Below are 13,407 nucleotides of genomic sequence, written 5' to 3'. Positions count from 1 at the left end.
CCTGAGCTTCCTCTGTCTCTTGGGGCCTTTTTGGGGCACCCCAAATACCTCAACCTCACATTTCCAACTTCCTGTTCCCTCTACCCCTACCACAGAATGTCACCAAAGGTGCCCGCCACAAGATAGCCCTGAGCATCCAGAAACTGCGTGAGAGGCAGAGCGTCCTCAAGTCCCTGGAGAAGGTAAGGACCTGGTATCCCCATCTCCAAGGCCAGCTGGCTGCCCAGTGGCACCAGTAGACTCAAGGCTCTGGGTCCCCTTTGCTGCCTGAGTGGCCTCCCCTTGGGGCCTCCAGAGTCCTCATGTCTGAGCTCCAGTGGCCTCAGCCTTAGGGAGCCAGGCTTCGGGGACCAAGTGCAGGTCAGATCACAGGGCTCACTTGCCTATGACTAAGAGGCTCCCTCCCTGTGTGTCCTGGTCTGTGTCTCCAGATTCTCTCTCTGTCTGTTGACTCAACCCCTTCTCTCCCCTTTCACTTTTCCGTTTCTGACTGGTCTTTCTGGTAGATCCAGGTGTCTCCCTATGTGCGTGATGTCTCTTTCCATTTGGTTGTTTCTCATCCACTCACTATCCTCCATATTGTTACCCCCCCACCCCTCATCCCCCCCAGTGGCTTGGTCTGAATCTGGTTCCATCGTTGGTGGGACCCTGAGGCCCCAGCATTAAACCACCTTCTCCTGACCTCCGTGGGCCTCCGCCTTGAAGGGGAGAAGAGAGAATGTGTGTGTACAAATGTGTACATGTATATGTATATATGGGCCTGTGGTGCCCTTACCTGCCATCTGTATGTGCTGGAACCCGGGGTCCTGCTAGCCCTCTCCCAGCCCTGTGCGACCCCACTTGTGTAGTCATTCTCCATGGCTCTGGGTCTCAGCCCGTGATTCTGGCTGTGTCCTCCCCACCCAGGATGTGCTGGAAGGCGGGAACCTGCGAAATGCTCTGCAGGAACTGCAGCAGATCATCATCACCCCTATCAAGGCCTACAGTGTCCTCCAGGCCACTGTGGCCGCCGCCGCTGCCGCCAGCCCTGCTGCCAAGGATGGGGGCCGGGGGGAGCCCCTGCCGCCAGGTACTGAGCCTCCACTGGCTCACCCCGGCACAGACAAGGGCACTGAGGCCAAGGACCCTCCCGCTGCAGAGAGCTACCCTCCTCCAGCAGCTCCGGCTCCCCCTGATGGCAGTGAGCCAGCCCCGGCACCCGTTGCTGACGGAGACATCCCCAGCCAGTTTACACGGGTGATGGGCAAAGGTGAGACCACCCAGGGCCCACTAGGAAGTTCAGGGGCAGAGAGCCAAGTGACCCCAGGCATCAGGGATCCATTCCAAGATAGATGGTGGGAGCAGCGCTCTTTAAAGCTCCCCGGAAACTTGAGCACTGCAGAGAATGGCTGACACTGAGGGTGGCAAGGCCTCTGCCCTCGGGTGTGCCCAGACTGATGGTAGGAGACAGCCCTTATCCTCAAAGCATTTACATCCTGAGCAGAAGACGGGACAGTGTGTTAGTGGAAACCGCATACAGTAAAGGGTGAACAGCTAAGGCGAATCTGTTGGTTCTCTCAGAGGGGACTGAAGTCCACAGGATGGATGTGGTGAAGCTAATCATGAGCTCAGCCTTTCCTAAGGCAGCATGGCATAGCAGACTTTACCCTTGGGTCTAGATCCTTTTAGCTGTGTGACCTAGAGCAAGTGACTCAACGTCTCTGAGCCTCAGTTTCCTCAGGCTAAATATGCCCACATTGATGAGATTGTTGCAAGAGTTAAGAGGAGAAAAGGTGTCATTGTCTGCATATCTGCCTTATGCCAGGCACTATGGTGGACACTGTGTGTCCTCATGATAAGCTTGGCACATAGCTGGTACTCATCCAGCCTGAGTTTCCTGTTGCTCCTTCTGTGCCAGCCAGCCGGGGCTGGGGAAGCTGGAGCATGGCAGAGGTCATGCTGGGGGCTAACCTCCCGCCTTTCCTGTGTCCCCCAGTGTGCACCCAACTGCTGGTGTCCCGTCCAGATGAGGAGAATATCACCAGTTACCTCCAGCTCATCGAAAAGTGCCTGACTCATGAGGTGAGGCCTTCCCTAGGGCCCCCAAGAGGGGAAAGGGTGCTGCGTCACTCCCAGGACTCTTGTCACTCTCAGAACCAGCAGTCCTCATGTGGCCAACAGGGCCGTGCCTGGCTGGCACCACCCGCTCTGCAGCCCTCATCTCACCAGTGCTAAGGTTCAGTGGCTGCTCTAAGCCCTTATTCCCAGGGCCTTAGTACATATTCCTTCTCTAGAGAACGAGTTCCCCTCCCTCTTCTGGCCCCTCAGCTCTCAGTTCACACGTTTGTACCTCAGGGACACCTTCACCTGCTCCTCGTGACACATGAGGTTTCTTAGGCCTCCTGTGCTTCTCCCTCAGCGCTCAGCACAGTTACGATCGCACGTGTGTCTTCTCCGCAGCTAACCCGCCAGCTCTGTGTGCACAGGTCACCTCCGTGTCCCAGCACTGCCTGGCACAGAGCAGGCAGTCGATAGATATTTGAGCGAATGAGTGGAAGGCAAATCTGAAAGAAGTATGTCCCCCCGCCTCACCCTCCTGCTTCTACCTAGGCTTTCACGGAGACGCAGAAGAAACGGCTGCTGTCCTGGAAACAGCAAGTGCTGAAGCTCCTCCGGACCTTCCCTCGCAAAGCCGCGCTAGAGATGCAGAACTACCGGCAGCAGAAAGGGTAGGCAGGCGGCCGGGGCGCAGGCCTTCCCTCCCCAGGCCCTGGTTGGTTGACAGATAGTGCTTAGAGGGGAGATTACATTCTGCGCTGAGAATCCACTTGTACTCATTCAGTCCCCGGGTGACTGTCACCCAGTGAAGACTTTCCCAGAGGAAAATCAGGATGGTCTTACCACTAGAATAGGGTGCTGAGTTGGCAGAACCAGCACGTGTCCCCATAGCAGGCCCCTTGCCTGTCCCTTGTTCCCACCTGTGTGCAGAGGGCTCTGAAGTCCCTTCTCACCCCAAGCACAGACCAGAAATGTCACACTTGAGACACAGTTGAAGTTAGGATAACTGCCTTGAGCGGCCACGAGGAAACCTTTGTACACTCCCATCTCCGTCTGGGGGTTCCCTTGGGGCAGGAGACAGAATGTGTGATGCAGGGACTTGGACAGGGAAAGCTTGCTCAGAGCAGGTCTGTGTTCCGTTCTACCCATGGGGACTAGGGCGGTGAGGAGGGGTGGACAGGTGGGCCCATCCACCTAAACTGACACCCTGTCTTCTGCTGTCTCACAGCTGGGCGTTTGGCTCCAACTCACTCCCCATAGCTGGTTCTGTGGGGATGGGGGTAGCCCGGCGGACCCAGCGGCAGTTCCCAATGCCTCCCCGGGCCCTCCCACCTGGCAGGATGGGCCTTCTGAGCCCCTCAGGCATTGGGGGTATCTCCCCACGACATGCCCTCACCAGCCCCAGCCTTGGGGGCCAGGGCCGACAGGTGAGCCAGCTGGAAGCAGGGGGCCTAGCGCTTCTGGGGTTGGGGTGGTGGTGCCTGGGACATGCATGCCTATCTTTGCGTCTTGGCCCAGCTTAAAGGGGAGGGGCTCCTCTGCCAGCTCCACCATTCCTGGGCCTGGGCCCCTTCCCCACTCCTTCACTGCTTTCTCGCTTCCCATGCCCTGTGCAGAACCTGTGGTTTGCCAACCCCGGAGGCAGCAACAGCATGCCCAGCCAGAGCCGCAGCTCTGTGCAGCGCACCCACTCTCTCCCAGTCCACTCGTCGCCCCAGGCCATTCTCATGTTCCCTCCAGGTAAGGTGCCCCCACCCTCGGGTCTGCCTCAACAACACCCTTAGCCGGTTCTTCTCTTCTCTTCTGGGTCTCCTGCCCACTGTCCCTTCTCAGCTGCCTGAGCTCCTCTCCCCATACCTCCCACCACTCTGCACCCACCTCCCCACAGCGTGGGTTTTCTTGTACTCCCCCCCCACCGCCCCTGTTTCACTTTTACATTTTAGATCCTGCCTACTTTCTCTCTCTCTCTCAATCTTCTCTCACCCCTTACTCCCACCCCACATCTCCACATCTCTCCCTCCTATATCATAACCTTAGTGTCCCTGTTGGTCTCTGTCGCCTTGTCTTTGGAGGATGGTTAAGTACTCAGTTTGGAAGGTATGGAGGGGATGAGACAGTCAAAGTATCAAGGTTTCTGTGGGGGGGAGTCCTGCTTATCTGTTCATTGGCATTCTTTCAGAAGCCAGGTGACGAGACAGGACCCAGTAGACCTCAGGTCTTAGATCAGGTCCTACTCTAAGGAGTGTTTGAGGTAAGAGGGCTGTTTTCCCTCTTCACAGACCAGCCTAGAGATGGGAGATCAGAGGGTGAAGTGGGCAGAAGGGAGGTTAGAGCCCGGCCCTGTTCAGTGAGTGGGGATTGATTCCTCCTTGCGGAGCTGGGCCCGCTGCTGGGCACTAAGGCCGCAGAGGCCGATAAGGCTGATCTGGAAAGGGCTACCTCTGGAGAAATCTTAGATTTTCAGGTGATCCTAAACTCTTCATGTCATAAACTGCCAAATCAGTAGGGAGGAGTCTTAATTTATGAGACTGTGTGGACTGCCATCTGTCAAAGGCAGGGGACCTTGTCCGTTGTGTTCGTCCTAGCACAGGGCTTGATATACATGGGAGGCATCTGTAAATGATGTTAAATGACCGGATGGCTGAACTGCGTGAGCGAAAAAGAAGAACAGTTCTTTTTACTGATAGGCTGTGTGCCGGGCTGGGGGTCAGACAGCTTTCCTGCGGTGTCAGATCAGATCCTCCCAGCTGCACACGTGGGGGCACTGCCGTTATTCCTGTCTTATCAGTCGTAAATCTGAGACTCAGAGAGGTGACTTGCCCAAGGTCAGAAACAATTTTTATTAGGGAGAGACAATTACATGGTCTGACATGGCCTGACCTCAGGATGCAGAGGCGACATGATGAGAAGTGAGATTAGAGATGGGAGCAGGGTCTTCTAAACCCAGGTAACTTCCTCCCAAAGGCAGTGAAGGGTTTTAAGCAGTGTGGGGTGGAGTCAGGTCAGGTTTGCGCAGGGAGGTGGGCTGTTTCCCAGACACCAGAACAGGAGGCCCTTTTGAGAGGCAGTTTGAGGACAAGCCCCATGGCTGCTATCCTGATTTGCCCCACCTGCCGGGCCTGCCCAGAGGAGCAAGTCCAAGTGGGGACGAGAAGGGTTCTAATTAAGCTTCTTCACCAAGTACAGAGCAGCTCATCAGTCACAGAGCACAGGGCTGCCCAGTGCCCAGCACAGAAGCCCAGACTGTGCCTAAGGCAGCGTGCAGTGTGTGTCCAAAATAGTAAGTTGCCTATGTGTGGCCTCCAGGAAGCTCCCTCAGCTTCACATCACTTCCTCTGTCTGCAAGTCAGGCTTTCTCTGCATTGCTAAACCTCTGCCCTTGCCATTGTCAGCTCTGCCTGCTTTGTGATACACCCAGGCCTGTCTCTGTCCTTCAGCTCTGCCCAGTCATACCTTCCATCCGAGGGGGCGGGTGTTCTCACGTGCTCTGTTTCTCTGTCTCTCGCCTCTCCCTCTCCCTCCCTCCCTTTCCCTCTTGTCCCTCTCCGCCATGCCAGCCCATCCAGTCCTTTGTCTTCCCAGCTCTGCTCTCTGCCCCAGTCCAGCAGCCTCACTGCCTCCGGTCTCCTCTCTCCCATCCAGACTGCCCGGTCCCTGGGCCTGACCTGGAGATCAATCCCACTCTGGAGTCTCTGTGTCTGAGCATGACAGAACACGCCTTGGGTGGTGAGCATTTCCTCTTTCCCTGACCCAGCTCCCACCTGCCCAGCAGCGTCTCCATCTCTGAACTGAGCAACTCAGAGTCATCCTGAGGGGTCCCTAGGGGAGGCCGGACTCCAGGGAGGGCCTGACTGGGATGACAGGCTACCCGAGCGCCTTTTCTCAGGCCTCCCCCAGCTCCTGATCTTCCTCCCTTCCTCCCTCTCTTACCACAGATGGGACAGACAAAACCTCCACCATCTGACGGGACCCACAGCCCAGCGCACCTATAGGCTCCCTGGGCGGCGGGCGGGGGCCAACCCCCAACGGGCTTCTCTGCAACAGCGAGAGGGTGGGCTGGCTCAGCTATACATTCTAATATTTTTCTACTCTCTCACCCTTTTAACTTTTGTTTAACATTGGCACACGCCTTGCTCACTCCCAGGCCCGTCGAGGGATCTCTGCTGAGGCCCAGGGAGGTAGAGGGCAGTCAGGATGAAGGGGGCAGGGACTGGCCAGCCTGCCTGCCCCCTCCTTCCCTCATCCTCTACCTGGCCCTGTCCCACCCCTGCCTCCTCCAGACCGCCAGCCGCCTGCCCCTCCCCAGGGAGCAGCCTCCCCCTATCCTATGGGGACTGCTCAGAACCACCTGACATTTGGGGAGACAGCAAGGTAGATCACCTGCTCTCCTGAATGTTATCTGAGAGGAGCTGAGGAGAAGGGAGGGTGAGGAGAGGAGCCCCCCCCCTCTTCTCGCCACGTTCTTTGCCTTCCCCATTCCCATCGCGCCCCAAGGACAGGAGCCACCCTCCTCTCACTCACTTCCTTTTGCCCTGTTATCAGAGGTTCTCTACAATTAATTTCTTAGGCCTATTTAAGATACATATTTATATAGTTCTTAACGGTTTTTCTCTCTGATCATTCCCTCTCATTTTTAGAATCCCTAGGCCTCTCTCTGAGCCAAGAAAGTGGCAGGGGGAGCCTGAATTTTATGAGGAGAGAGGGCAGAGCCCCCTCCTGCAGACCCCCTAGCCCTTCCCCCCTTCCCCCAGCCCTGGCTCCCCAGATGCAGAGGTTGAAGGCGGGGGGCCGGGGAAGCCAGTGAGGTCAGGAAGTCTGTTGCCTTAACGTCCCCTTCCCCCACCGACACACACCCTTCTCCACTCCCAGTCTGGTTGCTGGAAGACTTGGGGGTAAGGAATAAGGGAAAGGGGATTGTTCGGTTTTTGGTTTCTTTCCCCAGCCCCTCTTTTCTTTCAGCCTTCCCCCACCCCCCATTCTGTCATGACCTCACTTAAGTGGAACACTATATCATAACCCAGAGAGTCGTCCCAGCCCCGCAGTCTACAGATCCTCTGGTCCCTGTTCCTACTGAGGGGTTGTGCTGGGGCCCAGGTGGAGGGAGGGGATTTGAGGGTCCAGGCTGTGGGGAAGCCAGGGTCCCCTATTCAAACCCCCCTTCCCCCTCAACCCACCCCTCTCACTGGGACATTCTCAAGCTTTTCACACCGAAAAGGAAAAAAAAATGTTATTTTTAGATACATTTTATGAATAACTTTTGTTATGAATATGGCTGGTAACCATTGTGTATGTTATTAAAGATACAAAATGTTGGGAAAAAACAAAAAACCAAAAAAAATTTTAAAACCACCGCCCTCCCTGCACTCTCACCCTATTCCCCACCTTCTTGCCGCTGCCCTCCTGGTCTGGACCTCCCTCAGCTCTGAGCCCAGGGAGGGGGAGGAAGCCAGGGGGTGGGGTGGCCCTGGGAACCTGCTACAGGTCCCCACCTCCTCTCCCAGTGCCGGGCTGGGTGGGGTGTCAGGTTTATTTATGTACCTCTTGCACACTCATCAACCTATGCAAGTCCCCCACCCCGGCCCCTCCATGTTTCTGTGCCTTTGCTCATTCCCCTCAAACTCCCAGGGCTTCTCCAGTCCCCCTCCCACTAGCCCCAGGAAGTGGGATGGACAGGGGCCACCTCATTTGGAATCAGCAGGGTGTTCCTCTTACAGGACCCTCACCTCCTCCCAGCCAGTCCTGTCCTGTTCACTTGTTCAGGGCGAGCTGGCTCTGCCTGGCCCTGGGAGGGGGCAAGGGACACCTCCCCACACACAATGGGAGGCAAGAGCTGCCCCCCTCCTCCCACCTGACAGCAGAGTGTGCAGGACGCAGGCGGCCCCACTCTGATGGGCAGGACCCTGATCCTCTCCTGCTCTGCCCCTCCCCACCCAGGCCCCTCCACCATGATTTCACCCTCCCTCCTATCTCCAGCCCCACTGGCAGAATCAGCTTTGAGTAACTGTACAGTGTTTCTCGCTGTTGGAGAAGACTTATTTGTTGGAGTTTCACTTGTTTAATGGTCTGGGCTTATTTTGGAAAAAAAAAACAAAAAAAAAAAACAAAAAAGGATTCTGACCTTTGTTATGCTACATTTCATGGAAAACCTAGTGACCCTGTCTCGGTGGCCTTTGCTTCCATCCCTTAAGCTGGGGCCACTGAGCACCTGGGGTAGGTTTGGGGAGGGGGGAGGAGGGTTGTAGTCGGAATAAGACCATAGGGCCTGGGAGGGGAAGTAAAGAGAAGTTGGCTTTATTAACAGCAAAGGTTTGGAGGAGGGGAAGGAAACAAACAAAGCGAAGGGCTTGCAAAGAGAACGCTGGGAAAGTGCCTTCCTGCGCATAATAATCTCGTCTGCGCCAGTCCTGGAGGCCCTGGGACTCAGTCACTGTCGCTGTCGGCTTCACTGGAATCAGAAGCTGCCGCTTCACTGCCATCCTCCTGGGCCGAGTGCTCACTGCCACTGGGGAAGGGACTGGCGCTGCGGCTCCGGCTGTGGCTGCGGCTCCGCTGGCCACCCCCATCACTGCCGCTGTCCGAATCGTCACTGCCACGGGCCCTGCCTCTGTCCTCATCATCAGAGTCAGCGTCGTCCTCTGAATCCGCGTCACTCCCGAAGATCTCCTCTTTGTCCCGGGCAGCCCGGGCCTCATCCTCGCTGCTCTCGTCCTCGCCGCTGCCACTCTTGTCACTCGCCTCGTCCCTGTCACCCTCCTCGCGTTCACTCTCACTGCCTGAGCGCTCGTCCTCACTGCCTTCCTTCTCGCTGCTGCTGTCCTTCTCTCTCTCCTCATCTGTAGGGGAGCGGGGAGAAGTGAGACCCGGTTTCCTACCCGCACGGCGCTCCCAGGGTTTGGCCTGTCCAGCTGTACCTGAGCCCCCAGCTTCTTTCTCTTCTGTTTCCATCTCCTCTTCCTCTTCCTCCTCGGGTTCATGGTTCTCCAGCTGGGCCTTCCGTGCCTCCTGGAAGCAGCAGGGTTGAGGGGAAGGAGGGTGTTCTCTCAGGCTCCTGTCCCTCTCCTCACCCACCACCACCCTCGCTACGGGTGCCCTGGGCCAATGGTGCTTGTTACCTGGGCTTCTAATTCCTTCTCGTTCATGTCCCGATGTTTGACCACAAGCAGGGCGTTGGTACCTGACTGAACCCCAGCTTTGGCCCGGCGCTTACTCAGGCGGACCCTGCAGTGGGCAAGTTGTGGGGGTGGCATGGAAGATGCGGTTAAAGACCCCCAGTGGGGGACCTGGTCTGACTCCGTTCTTACTTTTTCACCAAGGCTTAGCCCAGAACAGACCAGAATAAATGCAAATTGAATAAGGTGAGGGGAGGGGAAGGACGATAGTTCCAAGATACCAGTTTGGTTGCCCTGCACTTCATAAAGTGTATATATACACACACACACACATGCACATACATATACACTATAATGTAAATTAATACTTAAAAACACAAAATCTAGGCTTCTCGATTTCTAGCTTTTGGAAAATATGAATCTATGGCCCCAATGGGCCTTTTTGCCCCCCAAAGCATAGCAACAATGGGTTGGAGCCCTTTGCTGGGCTGGGTCATGGTGCCCCTTTGAGGTTGCCAGGAGCTTCAGGTCACATACACCCCACGAGCCCACTGTGCCTTTTACATTTCCTGCCTGGCTTATGGGATCAGAACTTGTGATCTCAGGGGCTGGCCCGGAGGTGTAGTGGTTAAGTTCGCTCACTCCGCTTTGGCGGCCTAGGGTTCATAGGTTCAAATCCTAGGCACAGACCGATGCACTGCTCATCAAGCCATGCTGTGGCAGCATCCCAGATACAAAATGGAGGAAGATGGGCACGGATGTTAGCTCAGAGCCAATCTTCCTCAGCAAAAAGAGGAGGACTGGCAACAGATGTTAGCTCAGGGCCAATCTTCCTCACACACACAAAAAAATTTATGATCTCCACTTTAAATAGAAACTCAAGGCCACACTTTCTTTCCCACCCTTATACCAAGTGCCCCATCACAGCAGTAAACTTTTAGCTATTAGGGAAAAGTTCTAGGGGGGGTCACGTTTTTGAACTTGGATTTCCAGCATCTCATTTAAAATAGTTCATGCTAATTTTATGTATTGCTCCATACTTTGACTATGTTACTTTCATGTGAAGTCTCTTAATACCAGGGGAAACTTGGCTGTCTACCTTATACAAAAGCTCTAAATATCTCCAGTGTCATGTAAAGATTTTCTTTCTTGGTTCTTGTGTTAAAACCAGGTCCAGCCCACTTGCGTGAGCAAGCTTCTGCTGCTCTTGCTTAGAAATGCACGTGACAAATCCTTAGGTAGAAGTGACCTCCAAGGTGGCCCTTGCACACCCTATGGTCTCGATTCTGTAACACAGGCCCAGGCTAATCTGAGATAGGAGTGTGCTGAGTACCTGGTCTCCAATTCATTGTAGTAAACCCCATCACCCTCTCGGAAGATGAAAAAGTAGTTTTCCTCGTAGCCCTTGCTAGCCTTGTTCTTCACGTTCCAGTTGTACTCCCGAGCAATCTTGTAGTCATACCTGAGGATGAGGGGAACGGGGTCAGCGCCATTTCCTCCCTCAGAGAGAGAAAAGGAGACACACTTCTCAGTCTCCAAAACCTAACCCCGGCCCACGCACACATCATCCGGTGCATAGTCCATCTCCTCTTCCTGGTCCCGCTTTCGTTTCTTCAGCGTCTCTTCCACAGGCAGGAAGTAGGCCACAAACTGGTTCCCTTCTTCATCCATCATGCCTCTGGTTAGGGGAAGAGAAGGAGCAGTAAAGAGTGAGGACAAAGGGGCAATGAGGAGTAGCCCAAGGTGGGTGGCAGGGCCACTTACCTGATCATGGCCTGAGACATCATCTCCAACGCAGCTGCACCACTGGTGTCCTTGGGGGCTGGGTCTGAGTCAAAGATCACCTGAGCACATGGGTTGATCCACATCTGGGGGATGGAGGGCATTGGGGTTAGACTGAGATGGGCAGAGATGGCAAGCTATCCCTCTCTGCCTCCCGCTCTGGATCTGACCTTAAAATCTGGGAAGACAGGCATGACCTCCACTGGTGTCACTCGGGGCTTGCTGTAATGCTGGGAGATCTGGCAGAGGCAAAATCAGGGTGAGGAGGAGGACAAAGAGCTCTGGAGCCACACCTTGGTCTGCCTCCCCCCATCCCACTCCCTCAATTACCGACTTCTGTGCATCCTCAAAAGTCTTCTCAATGGCTGTGATCTGGCTGTCCCTGTCTTTGTATATTTCCTCCTCAGTGAACTGCTGCTTCACAGAAACTCCAATCCTAGGGGTGAAGAGAGAGGCCTTTAGGGACCACTGGACACACCTTAAGTCTCCACTTTCCCTTTCTACCCACTACAACTTACTTGACCTCAGGCTTCTCATTGGAGATGCCGTAACGGTTGAACTCAGTAGAGATGTACTCTGTCTTCCGCATCCACGGCACCACCTTCGCATGCTGCTGGGATCTGGGGTGGAGGATCATGCACCTCAGGACCCCATCACCCTCCTCCCATCAGAACCAGTCCCCACTCAGCACCCCCTCACCTCTTGGAGCTCGTGGGGGCCTGAATCTCCTCTTCCAAAAGCTTCTCATCAGCTGGGTCTAGGAGTACTAGGGGAGAGCAAGGGGGCAGGAGGACCATGAGGGAGGCCCAGGCCCGGCCTCTGCTGCCCTAGAGCAGGCCCTCCCTGCCTCCCCACATACCATTGGGGTCAATGCGGTAGGTATCAGGATTGATGAGGTCAATGGTGACCCCCAGGTCTGGCTCAGTCAGGAGGTCATGTTTGTGCTGTTTTTCCAAGGAGGTCGCTTTGTACTGGACGAACCTGGTGTGGAAACATGCCCATCATGGTTTCCTGATTCTAGCTTTATCCCTCACATCCCTGCTTCCCAGAGGCTAAGCTTCTCCAGGGAGGACCTCAGAATGGAGTATCCTCCATGGTGGAGTCAGAGGCTGGCTCTCCAGAGGGAAGAGACTTGGACGCTGCTTGTCTGATTCATCAACAGGTATTTATGGCACCCCTACTACTATGTGCTGGGGACTATTCCAGGCCCTGAGAAGAGAGCAGGCAACCAGAGCAGCAGTCCTTGCCCTCAAGGGACTCACATTCTAAGGGACTTGTTTCCCCATCCCCTGTCTGAGTCTCACCTGTTCTGGTCGAAGGGGTAGGTGATGAACTTGGGGTCGAAGGGGATGTCAGGGAGGCTGTTGCAGTACTTGACTCGGCAGACCACTCCAGACCTGGGAACACAGAGGCTCAAAACCTGGCTCCTGCTGCCCCACCTCTGCTCCCAGCCCCCACTCCTGGAAAAACACAGGGGGGCTCACCTCTCAGGCAGAGTCCGGTGGGAATTGGGCCTGGTGGGTAAGAGAGAGAGACATTGATTGATAGATGGAAAGAACGGGACTGACGGGAGAGTGCAGGGGGCTTCTCCAAGCTTCTAAGACAGGGTAGGAGTGACAAATGTTAACCCCTTTTGGTAGGAGTGTTTCAAGTGCTTTAATGGAGGGCGCTAAATATTCAATTCCTTTTAGATGAAGTGTCCGTAAATGCTTTAGCGAATAAAGCCAAGGGCTCAATCTTTTTTGAAAGGGGTGTCTTCCAAGCGCTTTAATAAAAAGAACCACATACTCAATTGTTTTTGGGAAAAAGGGTCTCCAAACGCTTCACTCAGTCCTTTCTGGATAGTCTCCAAGAGCTCAATCCCTGAACTCCACGGCAGGGGAGAAGGGGGCAACACCCCGTCCTCGAAGGAACCCGTCCCTCTCCGTCAGGTGAGCCCTCCGTGACGTCACGGCGTTTGCTACGACGGTTTGACGTCACAGGCAGACCTGCGGGGCTGGTGACGTTGGAGGCGGACACCCGCAGCCGACCCCCCGCCTCGGCGAAACCTGGACAGACCTAGAGGAAAGCAGTACAGCCGGGCGGCGGGGCGTCTACCTGTGGCCGTCCTCCCGCTGGGTCTGGGTCTGGATGGTGGGCGCCATGGCGACGAGGCGACGGCAGCCCGGACGCGGTCCTTGCTGAGCCGCGGGGAGACGCGGAGGGGCGTTCCGACTTCGGCGGACGCCTAATCCGAGGCAGCGCTCGGGTTGGCGCCGCTCTCCGCCGGGACTGGGTCAGGATGAGGTGGGCTGGTGAGAAGAGTTCCAGTGGAGACTGAGGTAAACGCGCAGGCAGCGCCGAGGACAGACTCGCAGCTCCGGCTCCACCAACTGCCGCCAAGACGCTGAGGACCCAACAGGTCGCCTCAGGCCTCGAGGCCTTCTGGGAAATAGAGTCCGGATAGGACCCACATCGGATTGGGGAGCGGCAGGGGAAA

At 55.6% G+C, this 13,407-nt stretch overlaps 2 protein-coding genes across 5 annotated transcripts in view; one reads left to right on the top strand and one right to left on the bottom strand.

The window, feature by feature from the left end:
• Positions 1-8,201, top strand: part of SAMD4B (sterile alpha motif domain containing 4B) — a 38,004-nt gene extending 29,803 nt beyond the window's left edge. For 3 of the 4 annotated variants that reach the window (XM_087421769.1, XM_087421770.1, XM_087421767.1), the window contains 8 exons: positions 96-182; positions 907-1,249; positions 1,976-2,061; positions 2,590-2,708; positions 3,266-3,464; positions 3,654-3,777; positions 5,680-5,763; positions 5,973-8,201. In XM_087421769.1, the coding sequence (XP_087277895.1) occupies positions 96-182; positions 907-1,249; positions 1,976-2,061; positions 2,590-2,708; positions 3,266-3,464; positions 3,654-3,777; positions 5,680-5,763; positions 5,973-6,001 (1,071 nt within the window). In that variant the 3' untranslated portion in view covers positions 6,002-8,201. The remainder of the gene's footprint in view (positions 1-95; positions 183-906; positions 1,250-1,975; positions 2,062-2,589; positions 2,709-3,265; positions 3,465-3,653; positions 3,778-5,679; positions 5,764-5,972) is intronic. The other variant, XM_087421766.1, reaches the window with a different exon arrangement.
• A 111-nt stretch (positions 8,202-8,312) lies between these two features.
• PAF1 (PAF1 component of Paf1/RNA polymerase II complex) lies at positions 8,313-13,313 on the bottom strand. Its single transcript, XM_014796118.2, has 14 exons — positions 13,026-13,313; positions 12,413-12,442; positions 12,233-12,325; positions 11,788-11,909; positions 11,628-11,694; positions 11,447-11,548; positions 11,259-11,364; positions 11,099-11,167; positions 10,911-11,014; positions 10,708-10,824; positions 10,480-10,608; positions 9,150-9,255; positions 8,949-9,039; positions 8,313-8,870 (listed from the first exon to the last, which is right to left on the bottom strand). Exons 1-14 carry the CDS (start codon positions 13,070-13,072, stop codon positions 8,458-8,460), a joined length of 1,596 nt encoding a protein of 531 aa, XP_014651604.1. The 5' UTR covers positions 13,073-13,313; the 3' UTR covers positions 8,313-8,457.
• Between the last annotated feature and the right edge of the window lie 94 nt (positions 13,314-13,407).

The sequence above is a fragment of the Ceratotherium simum genome, chromosome 33, assembly GCF_057802395.1.
Source record: "Ceratotherium simum simum isolate JZ-2026a chromosome 33, ASM5780239v1, whole genome shotgun sequence".
Classification (NCBI taxonomy): Eukaryota; Metazoa; Chordata; class Mammalia; order Perissodactyla; family Rhinocerotidae; genus Ceratotherium; species Ceratotherium simum.
The sequence above is the reverse complement of the archived record's forward strand: the minus strand, read 5'-3'. Positions and strand labels throughout refer to the sequence as shown.

Coding starts and splice junctions, on each gene's coding strand:
- PAF1 (XM_014796118.2), bottom strand. CDS start 13,072: ATGGCGCCCACCATCCAGACCCAGACCCAGCGGGAGGACGGCCACAG. Junction 11,549..11,627: donor GCCCCCACGAGCTCCAAGAG/GTGAGGGGGTGC, acceptor CCTCCACCCCAG/ATCCCAGCAGCATGCGAAGG. Junction 11,168..11,258: donor TTGAGGATGCACAGAAGTCG/GTAATTGAGGGA, acceptor TGCCTCTGCCAG/ATCTCCCAGCATTACAGCAA.